This window comes from Eulemur rufifrons, chromosome 4 (genome assembly GCF_041146395.1).
Source record: "Eulemur rufifrons isolate Redbay chromosome 4, OSU_ERuf_1, whole genome shotgun sequence".
NCBI lineage: Eukaryota > Metazoa > Chordata > Mammalia > Primates > Lemuridae > Eulemur > Eulemur rufifrons.
In genome coordinates, this window is record NC_090986.1 from 84,007,041 (window position 1) to 84,022,376 (window position 15,336).

The 15,336-nt window shown below is 44.8% G+C and overlaps 1 protein-coding gene across 2 annotated transcripts in view; it reads right to left on the reverse strand.

Annotated features, from left to right (window-relative positions):
- The window catches only part of DCUN1D2 (defective in cullin neddylation 1 domain containing 2), a 33,670-nt gene that overhangs the window by 17,187 nt on the left and 1,147 nt on the right, over positions 1-15,336 (reverse strand). The window contains exons 1-4 of one of the 2 annotated variants that reach the window (XM_069467814.1): positions 14,747-14,797; positions 10,360-10,576; positions 8,574-8,742; positions 96-226 (exon numbers count right to left, since the gene is read on the reverse strand). In XM_069467814.1, coding sequence (XP_069323915.1) covers positions 96-226; positions 8,574-8,742; positions 10,360-10,534 — 475 coding nt within the window. In that variant the 5' untranslated portion in view covers positions 10,535-10,576; positions 14,747-14,797. Of the gene's footprint in view, positions 1-95; positions 227-8,573; positions 8,743-10,359; positions 10,577-14,746; positions 14,798-15,336 lie in introns of those variants that run through there. The other variant, XM_069467813.1, reaches the window with a different exon arrangement.

Consider the following 15,336-nt stretch of genomic DNA (forward strand, 5'->3'; position numbering starts at 1 on the left):
CGGAGCATTAGCGCCGGCTGTGCTGAAGCCATGCTGGCCGTGTCACCCAGAATCTCGTCAAGATCTGCGCCTCGCAGTCTGCATTCCATACTCACCTAAACCTTTCTGCCCAGGGTTCTTAGCAAAGGTAAAGGTAAACTGATAAAAGTCTTTAAACTTCGCTGTGTCCTTAAGCTCTTGTTCCAGTCTTGGCAGAAGAGCCTTTAGCTTCTCTGTGCTATCGCACCTGTGACACAGAGACAGTGGCCTGTTACCCGCGGCAGACACACTTCCCCAGTGGGTGCTCCCGTCCCCGCAGGAACCCTGGCCCGCGTGGGGCTCCGGCTGGAGACTGCGTTTCCCGCCTTCCCCTGCGATCTGGTGGGGCCCGAGGCCCCGTTCTGAGCGATGGAACGTAAGTGGGCAGCCGCCCTCTCGCCAAGAGGAATGCGACGCTCTACGATGGATTGTGGGGGCAGCTGCGCAGCTCTGCAAACACACAACCATCGGGGTGTAGACTTTCAATGGGTAAAAATATGGTGCGTGAACTGTATCTCAATAAAACCATCATTAAAAGAAAAAACCGGAAGTAAAATCACTTGCCCCGTTCCTTGAGCTGGGATCGAGGGCGTGGTCCAGCTCTGCACTGTGACCGTGCAGAGAGGCCACGCCCGATGATGACACCGTGGCGGGAAGGGAGGGCTTGCAGACCTGAGGCAGCCCGAGAGCCCGCACCGCTGCCCACCTCTGCGCCGCCACGCGAGACAACAGCGGACCCACGTCATTTAAGCTGCTGTATTTAGGGGTTTCACCACACAGCAGGTTGGATTTAAAATGTACAACTATTATAAAACACAACTCTATATTGTTTTAAAATGGGATTTTCTTCCAAAAAGTCAATAACTTTAAAAAATGTAAATGTCCTTTAGGGCAGAAACCTAAAATAGCAAAACAAAATCTTTTTAATTTCGAATGCACGGCAAGGAACAGAATGAAAGCAACACTTCACTTATCCAAGTAGAGCAGAGCTGAGGAGAGAAAACTGGAGCCAGCCTTGGAACGGCCAGAAAGGTCCATGAACACACGCACACGCACACACGTACAGCTCAGCAGTCAGTCCCGTGCCGCACACAATGTCTGGGTCAACCACGGAGTGGCCCCTTCAGATCACAATGGAGCCAAAAGCTCCCATGGCCTCATGGCACGGCTGCAATCACAGCCATCGCGATGTCCAGCACAGCGCAGCACCTTTTCTGTGCTCAGGTGACACCCTCCTTACAGCTGCTGCAGTATTCAGCACCGCGACCCGCGGCACAGGCGTGTGGCCTGCAGGCGACAGGGCCTGCCACACAGCTGAGGAGCGCAGGAGGCCACACCGTCTAGGTTTGTGACAGTGCACTCTGGCATGTTCACACAACGATGCATTTCTCAGAACACACCCCAGTCAAAAGCCACGCGTGGCCCTGTTGTAGATGAACACAAGCCTAAGCGCCACCCACACTCAGGGTGGCAGCGGCACCTGGACAGTGGCCGAGGGCCCTTCCCCATCACAGCCCCTCCCCCTCCACAGGGAAGCTGCACTTGTGTGCTGGTCACCTCCCCTCCCCCACTGCCCGGAGGAGCACCCCCCTCCCCCACTGCCTGGAGGAGCACCCCCCTCCCCACTGCCCGGAGGAGCACCCCCTTCCCCACTGCCTGGAGGAGCACCCCCCTCCCCCACTGCCTGGAGGAGCACCCCTTCACTGTGATTTTGGGCTTGATATAAATGAGAGCTCAGTGTGTATTAGTTTGTGTCTGGCTTTTTTTGTTTTCTGCCTTTATGATGAACGTGAGGTTCATTCCTGTAGTTTGCATAGCTCCAGCTGGTTCATCTTACTGGCCATATGGAATTGTTGTGGCCCTATTTCATAATCTATAGGTCCTGCTGTTGGTGAGCACTGGCCGTTTCTAGCTTGCTGGTTACAAGCAATGCTGTTGCTCTGCACACACACCAGGCACCCTCGAGAGTGCGTGAGGCGGGGCGCACGTCCCGGGTGGAACGGCTGAGCCCGGGTCTGTGCGCCCTCAGTGCCTAACTGATGCTAACACCGCACACAAGAGGTCCTGCTGCCCGTGTGCACGGACGTTTCCCGCTGTGTTTATTTCAGCCGTTCCAGAGGGTGGGCTCTGGTCTGGGTTCTGCTTCACTGCGGTTCTCGCTGTGCTCACCCTGCGAGTGAGACGGACACCTTACATTCTCCCCGGCCATTCGGAGACCTTCTTTTGTGAAGTGCTTGTTCAAATCTCTTGCCCATTTTTTCAATTAAGCTATCTTCTTACTGTGTTGTAGGCATTCTTTATATATCAGAGATACACACCTTTGTCAGGTATTTTAAAGCACTCTCACCCAGAATGCAGACAGCCTTTCTACTTTCTCAGTGGTGCTTCTTAATGACCAGAAGTTCTGATTTTCATTCCGATGCGGATGCACTCCACCAGTCTTCTCCCGTGTAGCGTGTGTGTGTGGTGATGTTTTAAAGCCCACCTTACTGCATGGTCATGAGGAGGATACCTTTCCATATTACTCTCCAGAGGCCTTTCGCTTTTGCCTTTGGCACTGACGTCTGTAATTCACTTGAAACTCATTTTCATATATGGTGTGAAATATAGATCAAGATTTTTTTCCATATGACTAATTTTCTCGGCACTATTTATCAGGTCTATTTATCTGCTCTGGCACTCAATACCATGGACTCTTCAGTATGACAGCTCTAGAAGTCTTGATCATCTGGTAGAGCAGATAATCTTGTTCTTTTTCTTTAAGTGGCTATTTTTGGCTGTGCATTTTCATATAAATTTCAAATCAGCTTGTCAAATTTTGCATACATAAACACACTGTCCATTGGGATTTTTCATTAAGATCACATTAAGCTTATAAACTCAGGTATAAAACAGTGAGAATTGCAACCTGAGTGAGGGGTATTTCTCCACTTGTTCAGGTCTTCTCTCCCCCGTCTGAATGGGCTACTGCTGTCTCTGTGGGCAATCACACATCTCTAACTGGATTTATCACAGCTATTTTGTACCTTCCATGATACTGAAAATGACATATATTTAAAAAACCTCACAGTTTTGCTGCATTTGAGGCTCTGAAATTCGATTTTGGCTTGCTGACCCCGGGTCCTGTGGTCTGGCTAGCCTCACTGCTGACGCCGGTGCTTTCCTTGCAGACTGGACCAGCCATGATCCCCAGCGTTGAGGAAACAGGCACCTGGGTTTTGTTCCCTCCTCTCAAGGGGAACGTGGCTCACGGTTCCAGTAAGCACAATGCTGTAACGCTTGCCGTACCATTTTTTCTTTTTGGTCAGATTAAGGACTGTCTCTTCTGTTCTTAGTTTTCTGAGTTTTTAAAAAAAAAAACATGAATGAATGTTGGTTATTTTATTCCCCTCTATTATTTACAAATTATATATTCTTTCTTTTTTTTTTTTTTTTAAAGACAGAGTCTCACTCTGTTGCCTGGGCTAGAGTGCTGTGGCATCAGCCTAGCTCACAGCAACCTCAAACTCCTGGGCTTAAGTGATCCTCCTGCCTCAGCCTCTCAATAGCTGGGACTACAGGCATGCGCCACCATGCCCGGCTAATTTTTTCTGTGTATATTTTTAGATGTCCAGCTAATTTATTCATTTATTTTTAGTAGAGATGGGGTCTCGTTCTTGCTCAGGCTGGTCTCAAACTCCTGAGCTCAAACGATCCTCCCACCTCGGCCTCCCAGAGTGCCAGGATTACAGGCATGAGCCACCGTGCCTGGCCTATATTCTTATACTTTAATAAGATGTATTTATATAGCCAGTATTTTCTCCCATTGCATTTTGCCTTTTTCATTTTCTTAATAGTATCTTTTGACGAGCAGAAGTTTTTAACTTCGGTGAAGTCCAACTTAGCAGTTTCTTCCTTTATGATTTGTGTTTTTTATGTCTTCTCTAAGGAAGTGTTGCTTAACCCAGGGCCACAAAGGTATTCTGTTCTGTCTAAAAACTTCACAGTTTTTAATTTCTTGTCTAACTCTCCAATCTAGCTTGATTTTTACGTATGATATGAAGTAGAGATTGAGGTTACGTTTTTTCACGTTTATCCAGTTGTTTCACATCATTTGTTGAAAAGACTCTTCCTTGCTCCATTGAAATGCCTTGACATCGCCGTAAGAACGAAAGACTGACTACACGCGTGTGGACCTACACCTGGATTTCCTGCGGTATTCCACGGGTGGATTTGACCCCAAGCCAGCACCAAGCTGTCCTTATCATTACAGCCGTAGACAAAGTCCTCCAATCAGGTAGCGTAAGTCCTCCTGCTCTGTCCTTCCGTTTCACGGTTGCCAGTTCTTATCACTTCTAGTTACGCTATGTGACTTTTACATGTCTAGTTCTCTGGCAACTTATCTGCTGAACAAAGTGAGCAAAGTTATTTTAGTCTATTCCAGCATTCCATTTCCTGGAACTTCCGTGGGCTCATTTCTATTATTCGTTTTTTCTGTTGGCTCTTTTTATGTAATTCTGTCTCCTCATATGCCTGTTTATTTCTGATTTTGTGCCAGACGCTGTAGCAGAAAACAAGTGTTTGTAGAAGTAGTGCAGGTGAGGTCTTTTTCTAAGCAGCATTCCACTTCTGCCAGGCCCTGTGGGCACCAGAAACGTGGGCCTGCCCTAATCCCATTCCAAGGGCTGATGTCTTCCAGGCCACCCCGCTGGCCGGAGCCAGCAGCAGCTCCCAGGAGGATGTCCAGCTCACCCCGACTCCTGGAGGACAGGCTGTTCCACCCCGAAGACCTGCCAGGCCCTGGTTTTCAGTTGTGTCCCTCTGCCTATAAAAGGCTGTCAAAAGAACTGCCAGATGCCTTCCGGAGAAGAGCAGCCTCAAATGCTGGGCTCTCCTCCTGGGTCTCTGTTTCATAATTCTTCACTATCTCGCTAGTTTTTTGATGCCTTCAAGCAGATTTTTTAAAACGCATCCAGCTTTTCTAGTTGTCACCTACAGTACAATTGCTCCCAATGACCCCGTCCTGTGTCTAAACACCATGCTCAGAAACTTTACTAAGTATACTTAAAAATCCTCAGGCCCCTAATGAAATGATGTCGGATCAACTGTTAAAAGCACATTTTCTAACCTCAGTCAAGAGAGTTGATAGCCAGGAAAAAGTGTGAGAAAAATGAAAATAGGCACGAGCTATTCTAAAGCTTAGTCCTATAAACGCGAACAGTCCTACGGGCACTGACATTATCTCTACACTATAGCACTAATATAATATTTAGTACAGAACTTTAATATTTACAAAATGCTCTCACCTCTGCCCTGTGAGACATGAACAGTGGTATCATCATCATAAACTTGTAACCTTGGATCACATGCTGCATACTCTCGGTACGAGGGCACCAAATCATCTGATATATTCTGGGAAGATTTACACTCATAATCTTTAAAATACGACACATAATAGGATAATACGAATTTTAAAAATTTCCTTGAACAACATATTTTTAGACACTGACTAAGAAATGCCAATAGTGTTTCCATAAGAAGCACTAACTTCCAAAATTTCCCATTTAAGGGAGATTTTAACAGAAAGGATAATGTGTAACACATTATAGGTACTTTCCATTCTCAAACTACTAGTAACTCACCTAGGCTTTCCTACGTAAAAAGAACATAAAGAAACATGCTGTTACACCACTGTTGTAATGGTATTTTGGTTTTACACTACCACCAGAAATGTGGCAAGATATCACAGACAGCTCCCAACTCACAAGGGTTTGAATTCTCGTTTTTCAACTTGACAATGGGTTTACTGGGGTATTAAATGCATTTTCAACTTACGACAGGTGTACCAAGATGTCACCCCATCCTGTGCTCACTTTGGCAGCACATGCACTAAAGCTGGGCAGACGTGGCCCTGCCACAAGGTGAGGAACATCTGCATTAGAACGCAAGTCTTGTAGAGTTTATCTAAAGAGACAAGGCTGACAAATACAGATTCATCAGTTTAGTGGAAAAAACAAGTGGAAAAACAACATTTTTTTCTTTTCCCTTGGCTGCTATAAGCACATGGCTTAAGAACAGGTTTGCTGGCCGGGCGCAGTGGCTCACACCTGTAATCCTAGCACTCTGGGAGGCCGAGGTGGGAGGATCACTCAAGGTCGGGAGTTCAAGATCAGCCTGAGCAAGAGTGAGACCTCCTTTTTACTAAAAATAGAAAGAAATTAGCCAAACAACTAAAAATACATATAGAAAAAATTAGCTGGGCATGGTGGAGCATGCCTGTAGTCCCAGCTACTCGGGAGGCTGAGGCAGGAGGATGGCTTGAGCCCGGGAGTTTGAGGTTGCTGTGAGCTAGGCTGACGCCATGACACTCACTCTAGCCCGGGCAACAGAGTGAGACTCTGTCTCAAAAAAAAAAAAAAAGGTAAAAATATGCTATTCTAAGTTTTCAACACCAAAATATCAGAATATCAGAAATAACAGCAAGTCGAACAAGTTGGCTTTTACATCACCTCGTGAAATACAGTCACATGTGGCCTCATGACGGGGATATGTCCTGATGAATGCGTCACTAGGCAACTTCGTGGTATGTGAGCACCACAGTGCACTCACACAGACCCAGGTGGGGCCGCCCGCGGCACACCCAGGCTCTAGGCTGCCCGCGGCTCCCGGGCCACAGAGCCTGCGCCGCAGGTAACTACTGAGCGCTGCAGGCCAGCGCGACACGATGGGAAGTGCTGTGCAGCTAAACACAGAAAAGGCGCGGTAACAACATGGCAGAAACGGTAAGAAGCGGGACTTCTACGGAGGGCGTTTATGATGATGGAGCCTGGAGGGCTAGAAGTTGCTCCGGGTCAGGGAGTGAGTGGTGAGTGACTGTGAAGGCCTCGGACATTCCTGTAGACTTGAAAACCACTGCACACTCAGGCTACACTAAATTCATTAAAAAATATTTTTCTAGGCCAGGCGCGGTGGCTCACGCCTGTAATCCTAGCACTCTGGGAGGCCGAGGCGGGTGGATCGCTCAAGGTCAGGAGTTCGAGACCAGTCTGAGCAATGAGCGAGACCTCGTCTCTACTACAAATAGAAAGAAATTATCTGGCCAACTAAAATATATATATAAAAAAAAAAAAATTAGTCGGGCATGGTGGCGCATGCCTGTAGTCCCAGCTACTCGGGAGGCTGAGGCAGTAGGATCGCTTAAGCCCAGGTGTTTGAGGTTGCTGTGAGCTAGGCTGACGCCACGGCACTCACTCTAGCCTGGGCAACAAAGCGACACTCTGTCTCAAAAAAAAAAAAAAAAAAAAAAAAATATTTTTCTTTAATAATAAATTAACCTTAGCTTACTGTAACCTTTTTTACTTCATAAACTTTTAATTTTCTTTTTTACTTTTAAACTCATTTGTAATAACATCTAGCTTAAAATACAAACACAAAGGCTGCACAAAAATATTTTCTTTCTTTATATTATTCTATGTACTTTTTTCTATTTTAAAATTTTTTTACTTTTTAAAATGTTTTACTTTTTAAACTTTCTTGTTAAAAACTACGACACAAACACACACAACAGCCTGGGCCCACACAGGGTCAGGATCATCGATCACTGCCCACCTCCCCATCTCGTCCCACTGGAAGGTCTTCAGGGGCAGTAACATGCACGGAGCTGTCTCCTGCGGTGACAGTGCCTTCCTCTGGCACGTCCTGACGGGTCTGCCTGAGGCTGTGTTACAGCTAACTTTTTTTAATAAGTAGCATACTCTGAAATAACGCTACATAGCATGGTAAATACATAAACTGGTCAAACAGCCAGTTATTATCATTATCAAGTATTCTGCACTATACATAGCTGTATGTGCCACACTTTCTATGACCAGCAGCGCCGACCGGTTTACACCAGCATCACCACAAGCACGTGAGCAATGCACTGTGCTGTGCTGTGTGACAGCTGTGACGTCACTAGGTGACAGGCATTTGTCAGCTCCATTATAATCTGATGGGACCACTGTCGTGTCCGTGGCCGCCGCTGAGGGCCGCGGCGCTATGCAGTGCATGACTGCAGTTCAGTGAGCTTAATGATTAGAAGGCGGCTGCATTAGGTGCTTTCATTTACTTTTATGACTTATCTGCTAAATAAGAAACATCTTAAGTTATTAATGAAGCTTTTATCCCAACCCTGTAGATAGAATACAGAAATGTTACAAGCAAAAACCAAAATGACATTAATATTTAACATAGCAACATAACAGTCTACTTAGCATACAGTATTGTTAAATAATTTGAATGGCTAGAAAAAACCTGGTATTTACTGTAAACTCAAAATTGGAAGGAAAAAATTAAAAAGAAAATAAGCTACAAAAGGATTAAGATGAATAAAAATAAAAATGTGAAATGAAATAAAGCCTTAAACTGGAATGTAAGAGGAAACCAAAGGCTTCATAGTGCAGATGCCTAAGAAATTCTTAAGATATACAAAGAAAATAAATAGATATGAAATTAATATTTACAGGTTGCTGAAAAATAAATAATATTCAAAGCATCTTCCTTTGTGAAAAAATTTAAACTGACAACAACTGACTTACCCAAGCTCTGTCATGCCATCTACAAATTCCTTTTTGCTAAATTCACATTGCGTTGCGGCCCTGAACTTCCATGCTATGACCAAAACGCTGATGCTGGCAGGGTCTAGGCTTAAATCGTCACAAAACTGCTGGATCCCATCAATTCCAATTTTGTTTTCATCGTGTGGGTCTATAGTGAAAATTAGAGAAAAAGAAGTTACGCTGTTTTGAAAAATAATCCTAACGTAAGTGGTTAGACCCAAACCTCTCCACTACACAGGCCCAGAAGAGTGTTTCAAGTACGTAAGTCAATGACTGCAATTTCTACTGTATATGAAAGGAACAGTGAGTAACAAGTAACGCGTTCTCCAGAAAACAGGCCTATTTTAAAAAATGTAGGTTTTTGGGCTTTAGGGGGAAAAAAATCATTGAAATTTCTTTGAGAAGATTTGATCACTAAGAATTTAACTTCCCTAAAGATTCAAGTTTATAGACATTTAGTTTGCCCAAAGGTAAACTGCTATAAAAGATACCATATGGATAAAGTTTTTATAATACTTTGAGTTTTTCATCACAACTATGATGTTTTTCTTTTTGAGTGATTCATTTGCTAGTTCTAATGCCACTGGACAGCAATTATTTTCCAAGATCATTTAGCTTAAGCATCCGCATTTAACAGCTTAGAAATCCAGGCTCCCTACCTCCTATCTCTAGTTTAGAAATAAAATTAAAGGACTTAGCATTTGTCTACCTGAAAATCAAACACTGAAATCTATTAAAAGCATCCCAGCAAGACTTCACCAAACTAAGTCTAGTAATTTCAGACAGATTATGTGTCTCATAACACGTTATCGTAATGTGTATGTGAATTCTGTTGGTTTAGAAGGTGCAAAGAGAAAACATGTAGGTTCTTTACTTAAATGACCAAAGTTAAATTTTTTATCACACCTAAAGTACTATATACTACATTATTTATATATGTGTTGTTGGCAAAGAAAAATTACGATATAAATTAAATGACTGAAACCACAAACACCCTTCCAACTCTAGTAGGGAGAAAAACGACCTTGGCCAGAGTTTACTGACAAAGGTTCTGTAAAAAACTCCCATTTATTCTCTTACTCGATTCTGTCTCCTAACATCATACGTGATGATGCTCTTACCTAACAAACCATCTTGGTAGATTTCATACACAATAATGTTGAATATTTTAAGTCATTTTAGGACTACAGTCCACTCGTTTTTATAACATAGGAGGCCCACGCAAGACTGGCTGAGCTGAGCGTGGTAGTGCGCCAAGAAGACAACTCTTGAATCCTTGTTGCCTCTGCTTGTAACCGATTCAGCGTTGGATGTGAAAATTCAAAACCTGCTGAGGGATTTGGATCTGCATATACTCATCAGTGCAGACTTATTTTTATAGCACAGCTGCATTTTGGTAGAGAAAGCTCCAATCTCAGTACTGGTGTTAATGAAAAGGACTGTCCCCAGTCTGCAAGACAAAGGCTTCTTTGCCGGGAGCTTTTCCCAGAGCTTCTCCGCAGGCTGCAGCTGCTTCAGTGCTAAAAGACCAGGACACTGGCTGAGCAGATGCGGCCCTTAACCCTCGCTTTGGGATCCTTTCCTGATTTGGTGTTGCTCCGAAACAACCTTCTCAACACTGGCGCTTCAGCCTAAAGAGAAGTGCTCAGAGAAACACAGTAGGGACAGAGGTAACCACCACCAAGACGTCCACCTCCAAGCTGTGATTCCCCTGTGGCCGCCAGAGAGAGTGTCTGTCTGGCTTTGCTGTCCCATCCGCTCTTACCTTTATACCTGCCGTACAGCTGCTCCAGCTTCTTCCTGTCCACCGCGTTCCGCACGGACTCCCTGTGGAACGAGTCTGGGTTTTGGAAGAAGCTGTCCGTGGCCTCGTCCAGTTTCCACTCATTTTGCGTTAAGCAGTAGATAGCAGTTCTTTCGCCGGCCTGCGTACACGCCATGAACTGGCGGACCTTGTCCTTCTGAGACGCTTTAAGCTTATGCTTTGGGATGCAAAAGAAGCGGGAAAGCCAGTGAAGCCTCTCCAGGGTCCGTTTCAGCCTCTACCCCTAATGCCTGTATCTTAACTGGACTTAGTTCTCTCACTGGGTGACTCAACGTCACCTCGGAACTACAGAAGACAAAGCCTTGCTCTTCATCAGTTAAAAAGGCTGCCCAGTCTGAAAGCGGAAATGACAGCAGCTCCATAGTAACAAATACGTGTTCTGATATTTGAAAAATTATAATATTTTATACAAAATACATTTTGATCTCTACCCAGTTCACTTTGCATGAAGTATAACAGTATTTTTTCCTAAAAATCTCAGTACTCTCTTTGTGACACACACCTAGCCCTCCGATGAAACAAGACAAGGCCCGGGGGCGGGGGGTGGGTGGGGGGGTGGTGGCATTTCCAGGGTCTTCTTTGGCTTCAAGTTGAGGCACTAACGACTAGGAGAAGGCTGTGTGGTTTGGAAACATTATTAAGTTTTTCCCAGTTTAAAACCAGCAGAACCACACTGATGAAAACATATTCATGTAACTAAGAATAGTGTTAAAACAAACTTGTAACAGTCTCACAAGCAGGCACAAAAAGCCTGTTATGACTAAACAACAACGATAATACTAACAAGAATGTCTGTGTACACGAGACAGAAATAAAATGAAAAAATAGGGCAGAGGCTGTGGGTAAGTAATAAATAACAAAACTGCCAAGTAACTGTACTATATATAGCATATAATGAAACAGAATAACATCTTAATACTTCCAGATATAGGATGGTTAAATTTCCACTTAGCTGAGGTAACTGATGAAAGCAACACTGAAAAAGAAAGTGATTCACTAATTTCTCTAAGTGAAAACAGACTATAATCTACTAGATGATAATGTTTCTACTCAATGGCTTTAGAGAATATGACAAGGGGGAATTTTTTACTTAGGATTTATACTCAATCTTGTACAAATAAAGATGAGACAATTCATAAAAACAGAATTATAATACGACTTACAGAAATACATAAATGGATAACAAGATGGAGGTGAAGAAATTAAGAGGAGGGGAAAAAGCAAAGGAAGAAAGCCCAGGAGACCACAGCACACAGACATGCACGCCACCCAGAGCTGGAAGGGAGCCGAAAACCTGGACCCGAGTAAGGTCTAAAAACCTACCTGTGGCTCAGCAGAGCTCCAGCTCCTCCCACCCTCAGCCCACAGGGCAGTGGCTCCTGCCGCTCTCTTGAAAGGAACAACGTACAATGTCCCTTTTGCACAGACCTGTCCCTCACCAAAATGCCAACGAGCAAGTGCCCCGAGTTTTCCCTTAAGGCTACCCACAGCCCACGGATGCCCAGTATCAGAACACAACTCAGCAGGACAAGATGATGTGATCCAGAGACACAGCCCCCCAGCGTGCTCTGAAGACCCCGGTCCTCGGTGACAAAATTGTCCTAAGAACTCTAAGCTGGTATCTGCCTTTCTCCCACCTTCTCAGAGCAGGGGGTACGGGGGCTGCACGACTTGTGCTATCACAACACCCTCAACACCAAAAATGTGAAAGCCTTTTATGAAGCCAGACATTAAAGAAATTTGCAAAAATGTAATGCAAATATGTAATGGGCTTATTATTAATTTAGAAATATATAAATATTTTAGGCCAGGTGTGGTGGCTCACACCTGTAATCCCAGCACTTTGGGAGGCCAAGGCAGGAGGATCCGTCTGAGGCCAGGAGTTCAAGACCAACCTGGGCAACACAGTGAGACCCCATCTTTACCAGTCAGTGAATCAATCTTTCCAAACTTTCTATTTTAATTTCTAATATGGTAAATATTGATGATGATTACTCACATAAACAAAACATCTTTGGGGTCCCAATCAATTATTATAGGGGTCTTGAGACTAGAAAGTTTGAGAACTGCTGATCCAGGTGAGCCCAGGTCATTAACATTTCAGTTCCTCAAAACAATGACTTCTGACCACGTGGAGGTCTTGGATTCCTTTTGGAATCTGACGAGTCAGGGTCTTTCCTCCAGGAAAACATACATGGTTCACACATGGGCATGCAGTTTTGCATAAAACCTCAGGGGTTTCACAGACGGTTTAAGCCCATCCGTGGAGTGCTCAGAAGGCAGGGGAAGGTGGAACCAGGTTAAGAACCGGTGATGGAGACCAGAAGGGGGAAAACTTTCCCTCTGCCACACACTCACCTCTGCCCTTGCAGGGGGAAGGCAGTTGGCCACACCGCATACGTGAGTGGGTGTGGCTGTGCGCCAATAAAACTTTATTTACAAAAACAGGCAGCTAGACTGTGGGCTGTTGTTTGCTGACCCCGATCTAGATTCTAGAGGAACATGTAGAATATATATTCTCTATATTATTTCCTGAAATTGAGCCCTTGAAAAGAACTAAACAAAGAATTCAAGGTTATATTCTCTGGTAAGATCAAGTTTATCTGAATTAGGCAGATGCCACATGCTTTAACAGTCAGCAGATGAAAGACAAAGCCATAAAAAAACCTTTTCATGAAGCTGAGAAACTCCCTAAGGGAGGGGTGAGCAAAAGCCAAGAATTGCCTCAAAAGCCTTAAGATAAAGACAGATGTGCAACCCCCAAAATCAGGAATTTGGAACAGCCATGATGTCTTTATTACGGAAACAGCCACCATGGTAGATTTCAAAATTCTGTCATGGTTATAAAACAAAATTCAGTATATCCACATAATAGAATATTATTCAGCCATAAAAATGAAGTTTTGATAAACGCCACAACATGGATGCACCTCAAAAACATTACGCTGAGTGAAAAAGGCTGGATGCAAGAGGCCACACACTGTATGATTCAATGGACATGAGATGCCCAGAACAGGCAAACCCACAGGCACAGAACGCAGATTAGCGGTGCCAGACACTGGCGGAGGGAGGAATGGGAGCCACTGCTAACAGGTACAGGGTTTTCTTTTGGGGTGATGAAAATGTTTTACAACTAAATACAGGTGGTGGTTACACAACACTGTGATTGTACCAAACACCAGTGAATTGCATACTTTAAGTTAATTTTGTTATGTGAATTTCACCTAAAAAAAATTCAACACAGCATCCTTAGAACCTCCAAGACTAATCAGTAGCTGTCGTCATATAATCAGCAACTGAATTAATTCACCCGCATTATACACGTGATGGCTCCACATCACACAAACGTGGAACCCGGATGTGATGGTGCTGATGATCACCTCTTGAAGCCCCGCACATGACAATATCATTGCACCAACAGCATACAGGAGTATTTTTTAAAACTCCAGAAGAGCAGACGAGGAGTACATGGACTCAGGCCATTCAAAGTTGCTGTGACCCATCGCTATGTTGGTTGCAGAGTGGGCAGACGTGGAGATAGAGAAACACCTAGGTCCCTCTCCCATCTACTCGAATTGCCTGATCTGTCACAAGACACTTCTACCAACCCTGAATGGCAAGGTGGTGCCCAGGTGCTGGCTCTGAAGAGCAGCCACAGCGGTGGGGCCAGGCCCAGGCCGTAGCCCATGAACAAGGCTCTGGGCAGATGGAAAGCGAGGTAACTGCCAATACAGCTGCAATAACTTGATGTCACCCCTTACAGGTTTCTCCACAAAACAAGTGATTAAAACAACAAGCAATAGCTAAGTCTAAAGACTATATGTGCTTCACATCCAAAAGTGACTAAGAGACCAAGCTGCGATTTGTAAAAAAGAGAGCTGGCATAAAGCTTCCTAGGAAAAAAAGGGCTCATAAACTAAAAAGTTGCAGGGAAAGAAGAAAGCTTTGTGTCCACCCAGGCAAGACTAAACCCACAAAAAACGAATCAAGGTCCACAAGGTGGAGCACCAGGGCCTGTCCCTCAGGCTCTGACAACGTCCACCGAGACTTAACGTGTCATGAAAATTAAATTGTTAAGGACAACTTTTCAAGTGGGGGAGGCCATTTTCTATGTTTCATTAATAAAATTTGGACAATCCAGTGGAAACATCAAATAAAATCTCTAAACTACGAAAAAGTCTCGAACATTTTAACTGTGACCGTGTGCAAAATCACTGACATAATCTGGGCACCAAGGATGCCTTATATATATTAATAAGATGAAAAAAACTTTGAAGATGTTCTTCCAGAGACAATACAACAAAATCATCTCTTAGGATCAACTTACAAGAGGCTTGACAGGGCAACCATTTTGATCAAATAAGCAACATAAACTTGATCACTTTGACTGTTCTGGTGTAGAGCAGGCCTGGGGGTGGGGCGCGGTTAAATTCACGCGCTTGAATCAACAACCTCTCCAGGTTGAACGGTCCTCTTTGGCACAACAAACGCGTTCAAGGCTTTCCCAGGTTCCCGTCCAACAGGCCCCTCGCCCCTAACCGCTGGAGAGTCGGAGCTCGACCCACACAGGCGTGTGCATTCTAACTCACTTCGTTCCCTGCTGGCCTGGCCACGCGGCCCAACTGTCACCAAAGCCTTGTGGGACCTTTTCAGCCGTTCCATTAGGCAGCACCTGTGACTGCCCTCCCCCTTTAAACACTGTCCTCTCGGTTTCTGCTAGCCTTGTTCCTCCGACCAGCCATTCTGTGTCCTTTTCGGCTCCTCTTCCCGCCCTGCAGCTCTGCCCTCCCCACTGCGCTCTGCCTGTTTCCCTGCACTATCGAGTCTCTTCTGCCGGAACCTTCCAATGCTTGCAGCAGCCTCCCGTCCCCAGTAGGACAAAGCCTGCTGGGGCGGACTGCACCGGGTGGCTGCGGT